Genomic DNA, 12,129 nt, shown 5'->3' with positions numbered 1-12,129 from the left:
AATGGCTGGAATGGCCAGCATTATTCATACTCATTTTTGCCTCAAAAAAAATTTACATTCAGTCATGAAGATTTGAATTTACTTAAATGTAGAACGTTAACTGTATTGATGGGCAATGTAAGACATTTATTTGCAAGGGAAGTTTTGATCATATTAATTTACAAACTAACCTGAAATCTAATCTGTGTTAAGATACTAAGATACGTTGTGCAGGAGTATATCTCCCTACATTCTCAGCATAACAACAAAAAGTTTAAAAACTATTAAACTCTATACAGACAGAATACTAAGGACTCATTACCCCTGATAAAGAGTGTGTGTGCACACACAATAGGGAAGAAAAATCCAGCTGAGATGAATCCTGGCTGAAGGCAAGGAGAAACTTGGGAGGGGCGGTGCATGAGGAAACTCATAAATACCAACGACTGCCCCGTGATAGTTTGGAGAAACAAGAAACACAGTGTCCACCCAAGACTTTAGATTTTATATGCCACTAACTGAGTATGAAACTCACTAACTAAACCTCTTCCTATTTTCCTTAACAGGAATTACTAACCTAGTAATGCTTTTATTTATGATATATCATCCTCAACTGGAGACACTAAACATACCATGTATCACAAGTAAGAATCCTAAAATAAAGGATCACAAAAAAAGCAAATGGAGAGCATAGGCCCAGACATGCCAGGCGCTTTTAAAGTGGCCTACAATGCCAGCTCTGGTTGTGACAGCTTGATGTAATTTGGCACTGCCACCACATTGAGGATATGGATAAATGTGGTTGGTATTAGATGGGGGGCATCTTGGAGGCAGTTATAGGAAGAGTGCCTAACAGGTAAGAATAGTATATATTGAAGAACGGTCTATGAAACTGGGTCCATTCCACTAGGCTTCTTCCAAATGAAGCACTTTCTGTAGGCAGTATTTTGTTCTGAGACTCTACAAGATTAGATTACAACTTGACATCTAGTCCAAAACCAGCCATAACAGGCTTGACACAAGGAAAACCCTATAGTCTATAAGGAGGCCTGGTACAGAATTCTGCTTTGCAGGGATACTCAATCCAAATAGATCCTCTCCTTTAAGACCTATAATGCAAAATGTGAAGAGTTACAAAGAAAAAAGTCATTAAGGAAAGTCATGGGGTAGAAAGAAAGCAAGTAGAAAGAATAATGGTGGCAGGAAGTCAGTTATGGTAGTAAAGTAGTGGTAATAAAGAAAGCTGAGGATAAAAGTGGAAGTTGATATTATCCCTGAATAATTTTGCAGCTCTCCATGGGGCCTAAAAGGTCAGTTTTCTTTCTTTCTTTCTTTTTTAAATCCTTACTGTGAGAGTGAGGATATAAAGAGTGGAAAGGAGGGAGGAGGAAGAGGCGGGGCGGGGGGGGGGGTGGACAAAGAGAGAGAGAGAGAGAGAAACATCTTTGTGAGAGAGACACATCCATTGGTTGGTTGCCTCTCACACGCACCCTGACCGGGGCAGGGATCAGACCTGCAACACAGGTACAAGCCCTTGACTGGAATCGAATCTGCTACCCTCTGGTGAGCAGGTCAACGCTCTAAACACTGAGCAAAGCTGGCAAAAGCCTAAAAGGCCTAAAATTTTCTGTGTTTACTTACTTCCCTCTATACCCTTCAAATAAATTCCCCCAAACAATAAAAAAGTAACATCTTTATTTTTCTAGAATATATGCAATTATTCGTGAAAAGGTGTCAATATATACTTACGAAATCCAAGCTAGATTTCTATATAGTACTTAAATAGCAATAATGCTATATTACTGTCCATCTTCTCTGGTATAATTCTAAAACTATTTTCTAACTCTATTGTTAGGTATTATAATTTTCCTTGGTTTTGAAACATTCAACAATTTTTGAATTTTTACTTACTAGTAAGGCTAAAATTGAACCCTAGGGCAATGTCCTCATTACTATATTGCTTTAATGTAAGAAATTATGGCCGAAACCGGTTTGGCTCAGTGGATAGAGCGTCAGCCTGCGGACTGAAGTGTCCCAGGTTCGATTCCGGTCAAGGGCATGTACCTTGGTTGTGGGCACGTCCCCAGTAGTGGGTGTGCAGGAGGCAGCTGATCGATGTTTCTCTCTCATCAATGTTTCTAACTCTCTATCCCTCTCCCTTCCTCTCTGTAAAAAAATCAATAAAATATATTTTTTAAAAAAAAGAAAAGAAATTATGCTATTATTTTTACATGGAGTAGGAGGATGTCAAGGGCCAGAAGAGAAACTGCATAGGTATGTTATTAATCAAAATGGCTCATGTGACAATGAATAGCTTATCTTAGTTTCAGCTAAGATATTAGGTTTAAATAGCAAAGTCCAGCCCTGGCTGATATGGCTCAATGGATAGAGCATTGGCCTGTGGACTGAAGGGTTCCAGGTTCAATTCTGGTCAAGGGCACATGCCCAGGTTTCGGGCTCAGTCCCCATTCGGGGGCATGCAGGAGGCAGCCGATCAATGATTTTCTCTCATCACTGATGTTTCACTCTCTTCCTCTCCCTCTCCCTCTATCATATTAAAAATCTATCAATAATAAAAGAGTAATATGCTAATTAGACCGGATGTCCTTCCAGATGACCTTCCGGACGAAGCCGGTGCTGCGAGGGAAGTCCAGGTCCCAGGTGCCAGAGGGAAGCCAGTGCTGGCAGCTGGGGGAAGGAAGGCCTACTCTTGCACGAATTTCGTGCATTGGGCCTCTAGTAAATAAATAAATAGCAAAGTCCAATAAAGAAATACTGTAAACTGACAACATGGGTTAAAGATACACATATAAAACTCACTTTTTAACAAGTGATTCCCTAAATAAAATCTTGCCAGTATGGCTCAGTCATTGAGCGTTGACCCATGAACCAAGAGGTCACCCGTTGGATTCCCAGTCAGGGCACATGCCCAGGTTGCAGGCTTGTTACACCAAGGTAAGGAGCATGCAAGAGGCAGCCAATTGATGTTTTTCTCTCATCAATGTTTCTCTCTCTCCCTCTCCCTTCTTCTTTCTAAAAAAAACAAATAAATAAAAACATATATTTTAAAAACTTGCCCAGATATAAAAACATGCATGTTTCCACTTATAACAGACACTACATTCTTTATACATATATTTTCGCTAGCCCTAACATCTTTTCCTAGTAGAGAATTTTTCTAGTCCCATTTTACAGATGAAAAAAAAAATCAGAGCGGTTAGTCCTAGCCACACAGTGAAGTGTAAGAACTGATATGTGGACCCAGATCAGAATGACTCAAAAGCCCAAATTTTCCACTACACCATCTAGACCAGCGATCGCCAACCTTTCAGACCTCCTGGTCTGTGGACCACCACTTGGTGACCGCTGATCTAGACTACTCTGGATCAGGATCGTTATTTCAAGTTTTAAACGTGAAAAGTGGTCAAGGAAAAAAAAGGAAGATGACTAAATTGAAAAATGATTTTTTTTGCTCTAAAATCTGTAATAAAATGATTGACTAAGATACTTTAAAATAACAATAGTTGGTCATGAAACTTCACGCAATTGTGTTATAAACACTAGTATCAAGTACCTTGGCCAGTTTCTCAGGGATAAGTTCTTCTTTTGGACCTCCAATTTCCTCATCATCGTCATCCTTCTTCTTTTTCTGATTTCTCTGCTGCTTTTCTTTTTCTGCATTTTTTTTCTCTTCCTCTAGCTGGGCTTTCTTTTGAGCTCTTCTTTGTTTATTACGTAGTTTCTTTAGTTCTTTGTCAGACATGTTTGCTGTAGGCAATAAGTGTTAATTAACAGAACTGTAAGCCTATTAATCAGATTAGTAATGATCATTTTTAAACATTCTCATACAAACTCCCATAAATATTATATTATATATGTTCATATGCCAATGTGTACCTAGCTTTTTAATGGCTCCACAATTTAACAGAAAACCCTGTAACAGCTTCAAAAATCTTTTGAAAACAGATGGAGACTTGGTGCTGTAACCACAGCAAAGCATAAAAGTATAAGAGTTCCTATAGCAATGTCAAACTACTTAACAATTCTAGGAATATAACAAGCTGTTTCATATCTCTATGGTTTTGTACTATGCTTTCTCCTAGCCATGCCTTCTCTAACCTTGTCAAACTTACTCATTCTCCACTCTGTGCTGCCACTGACAAATAAAGCATTGGTGCTTTATTTAATTAATAACAGATTGGGGCAAAAGTAGGTTTACCATTGTTCGTATGGAAAATAAAATTATTAATAAATAATAATACAATAATACAGTTTCATGTAATCACAATGGTAGGCCTACTTTTGCCCCACCCTGTATTTTGCTTGTCACAAAACTTGATGTATACATCTGTCTCTGATTTAGATTTTGAGCAACTTGGTGGCAGAGACCGTATCTTATTTGTAATCTTTGTATTCTCAGGGCCTCACAGCATACCAAAATACACAAAAAAACCCCATGAAATATTTGCTAAGGAACTAATGGTAAATTAAAACAAGGACAATGAGCCTTAGCCTTGCAGGGGTCCTCAAACTTTTTAAACAGGGGGCCAGTTCACTGTCCCTCAGACCGTTGGAGGGCCGGACTATAGTTTAAAAAAAATATATGAACAAATTCCTATGTGCACTGCGGGCCCGGGACGAGTCGGCTGCTAAGCAGGATAGGCAGCGGCACCCGGCATACTGGATAAATGTCCTCGGCAGGCCGCATGTGGCCCGCGGGCCGTAGTTTGAGGACGCCTGCTAGAGGGTCGGACTGTGGACTGAAGGGTCCCAGGTTCGATTTCAGTCAAGGGCAAATACAAAGAACCACCCTAAAATGAATGTGTAAAGTATATGTACACATAAAACTCTGGAAATTAAAATTGTGTATAAAGGAAACTGCACCTTTCATAGGGATAACCATTTGAAAGGAGATAACCTTTGGGTAGGAGGAAAGTGAAAGATTTCTCGTATTTGTTAAGGATATTTCTGAATTGTTTCAATGTTGTATAGTTAATTGTGTATTATTTGTAGAACATGAGAAAGAGTAGAAAGCCAGGACATGTGAACAAAAAAGTCAGGGGATCTCAGCTCTCAGCTTCAACTATAAATTGTCCTGTAGAATCTTTTTTGAACTTGAAGAAACAACAGGTAGCAACAGATTCTAGAGAAATCTGTACAATGATTTTAATGTGTGACCTTAGAAATTTCTAAACTGTTCTTGGCTAACAGGAAATAAAATTTAATCATGAATTAACAACAACAAAAAATCCAAAGGTATTTAGCAGGAGGAAGAATATACAGTGCAACCAACTGTAACATCAGAAGAGAAATAAATTTAGGATTGAAGAAAAAAAATCTGACACACTCTTTATGCCTCAACTCCTATAACATTCTTGTCATGAGTCACAAAATATTTGGAAGTACAATTAATTTATATCCTTCTACATGCATACTAGATCACTTTAATTCTGAGATTATTTTCCAAATAATTATCTAAGAAAGATTTCTCCCTACATACACTGACACCCTGCCATGAAAAAGGCATATTAAGCCCGGCCGGCATGAGTCAGTGGTTGAGTGTCAACCTATAAACCAGAACAATGGCATGGTTTGATTCCTGGTCAGGGCACGTGCCCAGGTTGCGGGTGTGCAGGAGGCAGCTGATCAAGGATTCTCTCTCATCATTGATGTTTCTATCTCTCGCTCCTTCTCCCTTATATATTTTAAAAAGGCATATTAAAAACTGGTCAAATAAGTCACTGGACAATTTCAATAGCTTAATTCCAAGCTGGCTTTTAATTTTCAAGCAATATTCATCTTTTAGTAGGTTAATTACAAATTATTATTAAAAAGAGGAATAACTAGACATACTGGCAGTCAACATTAATGTAGAATGCCAACATTATTTATATAGTTAGCAAATTATAGTACTGGAGCTAGCAATTTACAATACTGAATAAACCAATTATTAAATGTAAAACTCACGAAAGTCAACTTCTTAAAAGCTAATGATCAGTTACAAATTCTTAACTTTTGAAAATACAAAGTAAACAGTACTTTTCTTTTTTTTAATATATTTTTATTGATTTTAGAGAGGAAGGGAGAGAAACATAAATGATGCGAGAGAATCATTGATTGTCTGCCTCCTGCACGCCCCCTACTGGGGATCAAACCTGCAACCTGGGCATGTGCCTGTGACCTGAACCGAACCTGGGGCCCTTCAGTCCGCAGGCAGATGCTCTATCCACTAAGCAAAACTGGCTAGGGGAACAGTATTTTTCTTTTGTTGCTTAGAGAAATTCACAAAGTGACTGTCATCATTTTTTAAGCATGTATACCTTCAGTATCCTCTGGATCCCCCCCCCCCCCAGATACCAAAATCCCCGGATTTTGAAGTCCATTATATAATGAAGCAGTATCTGCAGATAGGCTACAACATGGTATAACCAAACATCACTTCGTTTACATGGATTCAGTATAGTGCTTTGGCACGTGATAAATTCAAGTTTTACTATTTGAAACTTTCTGGGATCTCCCACTTATTTATTTATTTTAATTCTCACACACGGATATGATCCTATTGATTTTTATAGAGAGAGGAAGGGGGAGAGTGAGAGAGAGAGAAACACCGATGTGAGAGAGAAACATTGATCGGTTGCCTCCTGTGCACCTGACTGGGGATCGAACATACAACCCAGGTGTGTGGCCTGATCAGGAATCAAATCCATGACCTTTTTTAACACGGGATGATGCTCCAACCAAATAAGCAACCCGGCCAGGGCCCTCTTCATTATTTTCAACCCATGTTTAGTTGAATCCACAGATGTAAAACCCACAGATGTGAAGGGCTGGTTATAGTATCTTTCCAGAGAATGCTTAACAAACTGCTCAGGAAAAATTTATATATTACACAAAAACATAAATACACATACTCATACCACAGCAAACAATAAGAGTTCTTTGTATATTATACCATACCTGTATCAGCTTCACGTTCTTTATTCTCATCTGTAAGGGGGTTGTCATGAAGCTTCAAATAGATCTCTATAGCAATTCTTGCTGCCTTGAAGTAAAATGGATGCTGTCGAAGTACATCTTCTAGTTTTAATAAGTCCACATATGATCTAAGAGTAATCTTCCTCATACAGTATGTATGAAAGTCAAACTGGTCATCAGTGATTTCTATAAAATGCTAACAAAATTGTCTTTTTTATTATATTGAAATAGAGCAATACCAAAGAAAACTACAAAACTCAAAGCCTTGGAATTACTTGTGTTCTAAGCATAAAAACATTAGTAAAATAAAAAGTTACAATCATTCAATATACTAAACACTTTGCAAATAAGAAAATATATGCTCATACAAAGCACTGAATTACTTGTTGGATGAAAAGGAAACAATGCTTTAAAACATTTATTTATTTATTCCTTTCTTAATTATCCTATATAATCAAGAGCTAATATGCTAATTAGACTGAACAGCAGGACGACCTTCTGGACAATCTTCCAGCGACCGTCCGGACACCTTCCGTACAAAGCTGGGGGTGCGAGGGCCGGCCAAGGCTGCACAGGGCTGAGTCCCTTGCACAAATTTCGTGCATCGGGCCTCTAGTACTTAAATAAAACTATCATGATAAATCAAACAGTATACATAATGATGTAACATAGTAAGATTTGCATAAACATTCAGTTTTTACATGTAGAAAGATTTGCAAAATATTATAATATTATTTGGTAACTTTTATAAGGATACAAATCTGAATGCTATGAAATGGTAATGCTGGTATGTAGAAATCAATTAGCAATTAAATCAAGCAACCAGAAACTAACACAATTCAACTAAGCTCTGGGGTTCTCTACTTAACAAAACAAGCATGAAATTATATAACCTATTTTTATCTGGAAAAAACACAAAAAATAATCAAAAGTGAAGAGGACTATGAAAACAATGAATTTATAAAAAATGAGGAATTACATAGGCTATTCAAATATTGTAAAAAGGCTTTAAAGCTCCCAACTCATAAATATCAAGGGAATATGGTATCCCTAATCAAATCTATGACAAAGAGGTTTTTCTAGGATAACTTAATGAACTTTGTATGTGTTACTAAAGGAACAGCAGCTATTTCAAAGAAACATTAAAAAAAAAAATCAGCCCTAACTGGTTTGGCTCAGTGGATAGAGCGTGGGCCTGCGGACTGAGAGGTCCCAGGTTCGATTCCGGTCAAGGGCATGTACCATGGTTGCGGGCACATCCCCAGTAGGGGGTGTACAGGAGGCAGCTGATCGATGTTTCTCTCTCATCGATTTTTCTAACTCTCTATCACTGTCCCTTTCTCTCTGTAAAAATTAATAAAATATATTTTTAAAGCCGAAACCGGTTTGGCTCAGTGGATAGAGCGTCGGCCTGCGGACTGAAAGGTCCCAGGTTCGATTCCGGTCAAGGGCACGTACCTTTGTTGTGGGCACATCCCCAGTAGGAGGTGTGCAGGAGGCAGCTGATCGATGTTTCTCTCTCATCGATGTTTCTAACTCTCTATCCCTCTCCCTTCCTCTCTGTAAAATATCAATAAAATATATTTAAAAAAAAATATATATATATATATATATTTTTTTTTTTTTTTTAAAATCAATGAAAACATAAGATACAAACTTTCCATAAATGTTTTTACATGAATTCTTGCAGGAAGAGTAAACAATGAAAAAGTCTGCAGAAAATGCAGTCTATAATATTTCCATTATAAAAACTGAAAAACGTAAATACTAATACTTAGAAATCACTTACTGTAACTTACAAAGAGAAAAGAAAAAAACAATAGGATTTACCCCAAATCTTTAATATTTAAGAGAATAAAATGAAAAACTTTTATGTTCAGGGTACTTACTCTCTCAATTTCATGACATTTCTTAAGTGCTTCACCATATTTATTCATTGTCTTATAAGCCTGGGCACATTCTGTCTGGAACCACATGCATTGCATTTCATTCAAATTCTCTACCGCTGATGTTCCTTCCTATGTGAAAATCACACATATTCAAGAACATTTCTTACCAAATACATTATTCTACCACAAGATTTCAGAAAAAGATGGTCAAATTATCTAAATTCTTTCAAAATCATTTTGTTTTTTAACCCATTCTTAGATTAAGAGGGAATAGTTAAAATGAAAAAAATTGAAATTTTATTTATTTTTTTTTAAATTTCTAACCACACAAAAAATATGTACCTTTATAAACTACTAATCAAAATATCTATATAATTGGGTTTGGAGAGTAACTTAAGAAACAGAACACTAGGCACATAGCAGTTACTCGATTAATATTAATTTCCTTCATCCCTAAAAAAATTAATCTGAACATCCATCAATATAAATCAGTTTCAAAACCCATTGTACAACCATCTAAAAAGTTAGTAATGTTTTATACTAACATTGATTTCAGTTTTTTGCTAATAATGTGATTTAAAATCCTGACTATTTTGCCAAAACCGGTTTGGCTCAGTGGATAGAGCGTCAGCCTGCGGACTGAAGGGTCCCAGGTTCGATTCCGGTCAAGGGCATGTAACTTGGTTGCGGGCACATCCCCAGTAGGAGGTGTGCAAGAGGCAGCTGATCGATGTTTCTCTCTCATCGATGTTTCTGACTATCTATCACTCTTCCTTTCTCTCTGTAAAAAATCAATAAAATATATTTTAAAAAAATAAAAATAAAAAAAATAAAATAAAATCCTGACTATTTTGATGTTAAAAATATTAGAAACTGCCCAGCCAGTGTTGCTCGGTGATTGAGCATTGACCTATGAACCAGAAGTTCACGGTTCAATTCCAGGTCAGGGCACATGCCTGGGTTGCAGGCTTGATACCCAGTAAGGGGCATGCAGAAGGCAGCCAATTAATGGTTTTACCTCATCACTGATGTTTCTTTCTCTCTCTCTCACTTTCTCTCTTTGAAATCAATAAAAATATATATATTTTTAAATATATATTAGAACCAAACTTTGAACATAAGTAAGGTATACAAGTATAAACTGTTTATTCTTAAGCAAGACTATTAGCTGTACAAACCCTTGTAAACTTTGAGCACATTTCTTCAGCCTCCTTTATCAGATTGGCTTTTAGCATATATTTTGCACACTTGGAGTTGATAAATCTGTCTGCTGTGTCCAAAGCCTGGGCTTCATCCATCCATCTCGCAGCTTCTTTAATATTCCCAGCATGCTTACAGGGTGCAAAAACAAAATAAACCCGTCAGTATGTTAATATTCCTATGCAAGTAATTAGTTACCTATTGATAAATGACTGAAACCACAAGTGAAAGGTATTCGTCTGACTAATCAATGCAGATGCATAAATTCTGCTATAAGTTCTGATACCTTTCTGGCCATGTAGAATATAGGCTCTCTAATAGTAAAGACTTATTTAAATATTATTGACAACTGTTATAACCTCATTGCCTACAATAGTATCTAGCACACAGTGAATACTCAAAAATAATGGTTGAATCAAAGAATAAATAATTTAAATCTGTGAGAATAGCATTAAATGTAAAGGTCATAAAAGGCAAAGGGATGACCAATTTCTACCCAAAGGAACCATGGAAACATTACTGATTAGGACCATTAGTGAACATTCCACAGTGATCCTCACTCTAGTTCAACTAACTAGTCCATTTGGCAAAGCCACAAAACTAATGAACATAACCTGGCTTTGAAAAGTGCTTTTAAACATTACTTAATTTCTTTATTTTTGGTAAATAAATTTTTGGTTCCCCAGTAAGTTTTATTACTATTTGTATTTTAACATAACTTATTTTATTTTAAGATGATACTAAAACATATGATTAGAAATTCTCATACAAGACCCAAGAATTGAGGAGGCAAAAGATATATGTAAAATTCAGAATAGAATCTTTAGTTTAATTACATTAACATTACCAGATACTGATATATGATCAAACTCAAATGTTAACAGAAACAAATATTTCACAGCAAATATAATTACTTTTGATTGCCTACACTTTACTACTTAAAACCAAGAAAATAACCAGATACATATGTGTGAGAATGTATGAAAATATGTAATAACCACATGTAAATAACCACATATATGTGCTATATAGATAGATATGAATGATCCAATTAGCATGACCATGACAAGTGTAACAGTAATCAGACTAAGAATGTACTATACCTGTTCATGTTTTATGAGCTGTCAAATAGTCATTGTTCTTATAGCACTAAGAATCAATAAAATACAGAAAAAAAATTCTAAGTCTCATTACTCTATAAGAAAAAAAAAAGGGGAATAGATTTTTACCTTATAGATTTTAGCTTTCACAAGAAAGAGTTCTATCAACGTAGGTGTACTTTCAATAGCGGTATTTATGTATTCAAGAGCGATAGATGGCTGACCAATTTTGTCATAATGTTGTGCCAAGTAGTACTGAACCCAAAGTAATGTGGTTGGCGGTTCCTCTTTTCCATCATCTTTAAAAAGTAGGGGAGGCAGGTGGAAGAGGAAAGAAACCAAGATTAGTTAAGATTAGTCATTATATATATATCTATATTAAGAGGATACCCACCTCAAAATGGGCATTTTATCTTTATTAATAAAGAAAGTAGTTTGAACCAAGTCACTTATGTAGCTAGCTGCAAAATTACCCCTAAATGTACTAGTACAAGATCTTTGGATTGGATCACACTTTCTGTTCTGTATCTAGCACCGCCCAATGCCTTGCATTTAGTAAGAACTTTACATAATAAACATGGTGGGTAAATGAAATCAAAGCTATATTACCTAAAAGGAAACTGAAAGGGGTGGGGAAAGACAAGCTGTACTAGAACTATGAGAGTCTATTGACCAGGAATTTATATATGAGAAAGGAAAAAAAAAAAAAAAGGCAAAAGAAATTTTCCATTAATGTGAGGTTAAAAAAAAACAAGGCCCAACTGTTTAATTGGATTTCTCACTATGTACTGAAGTATACATACACACACATATATATATATACATACACACATATATATATATTTATGATGTGGTTAAATTCTGGTGATTATAATATTCTTGATATATATTAATATTATGGTGAATATGCAACAATTCATAATTGGGGTAGAATAAAAACTATACACAAAAAAGAGATAAGTAAAAATACTTATTCTATGTTT

At 36.0% G+C, this 12,129-nt stretch overlaps 1 protein-coding gene across 2 annotated transcripts in view; it reads right to left on the bottom strand.

Annotated features, from left to right (window-relative positions):
- Window positions 1–12,129, bottom strand: part of NAA15 (N-alpha-acetyltransferase 15, NatA auxiliary subunit) — a 72,360-nt gene that overhangs the window by 17,301 nt on the left and 42,930 nt on the right. For both annotated transcript variants that reach the window (XM_080676042.1, XM_080676043.1), the window contains exons 11-15: window positions 11,276–11,445; window positions 10,025–10,177; window positions 8,847–8,975; window positions 6,940–7,153; window positions 3,554–3,747 (exon numbers count right to left, since the gene is read on the bottom strand). In XM_080676042.1, the coding sequence (XP_080532168.1) occupies window positions 3,554–3,747; window positions 6,940–7,153; window positions 8,847–8,975; window positions 10,025–10,177; window positions 11,276–11,445 (860 nt within the window). The remainder of the gene's footprint in view (window positions 1–3,553; window positions 3,748–6,939; window positions 7,154–8,846; window positions 8,976–10,024; window positions 10,178–11,275; window positions 11,446–12,129) is intronic.

Source organism: Plecotus auritus (genome assembly GCF_963455305.1).
Source record: "Plecotus auritus genome assembly, chromosome: 6".
Taxonomy (NCBI): domain Eukaryota; kingdom Metazoa; phylum Chordata; class Mammalia; order Chiroptera; family Vespertilionidae; genus Plecotus; species Plecotus auritus.
Note: the sequence above shows the minus strand (reverse complement) of the source record. Positions and strands in the feature narration are given on the sequence as shown.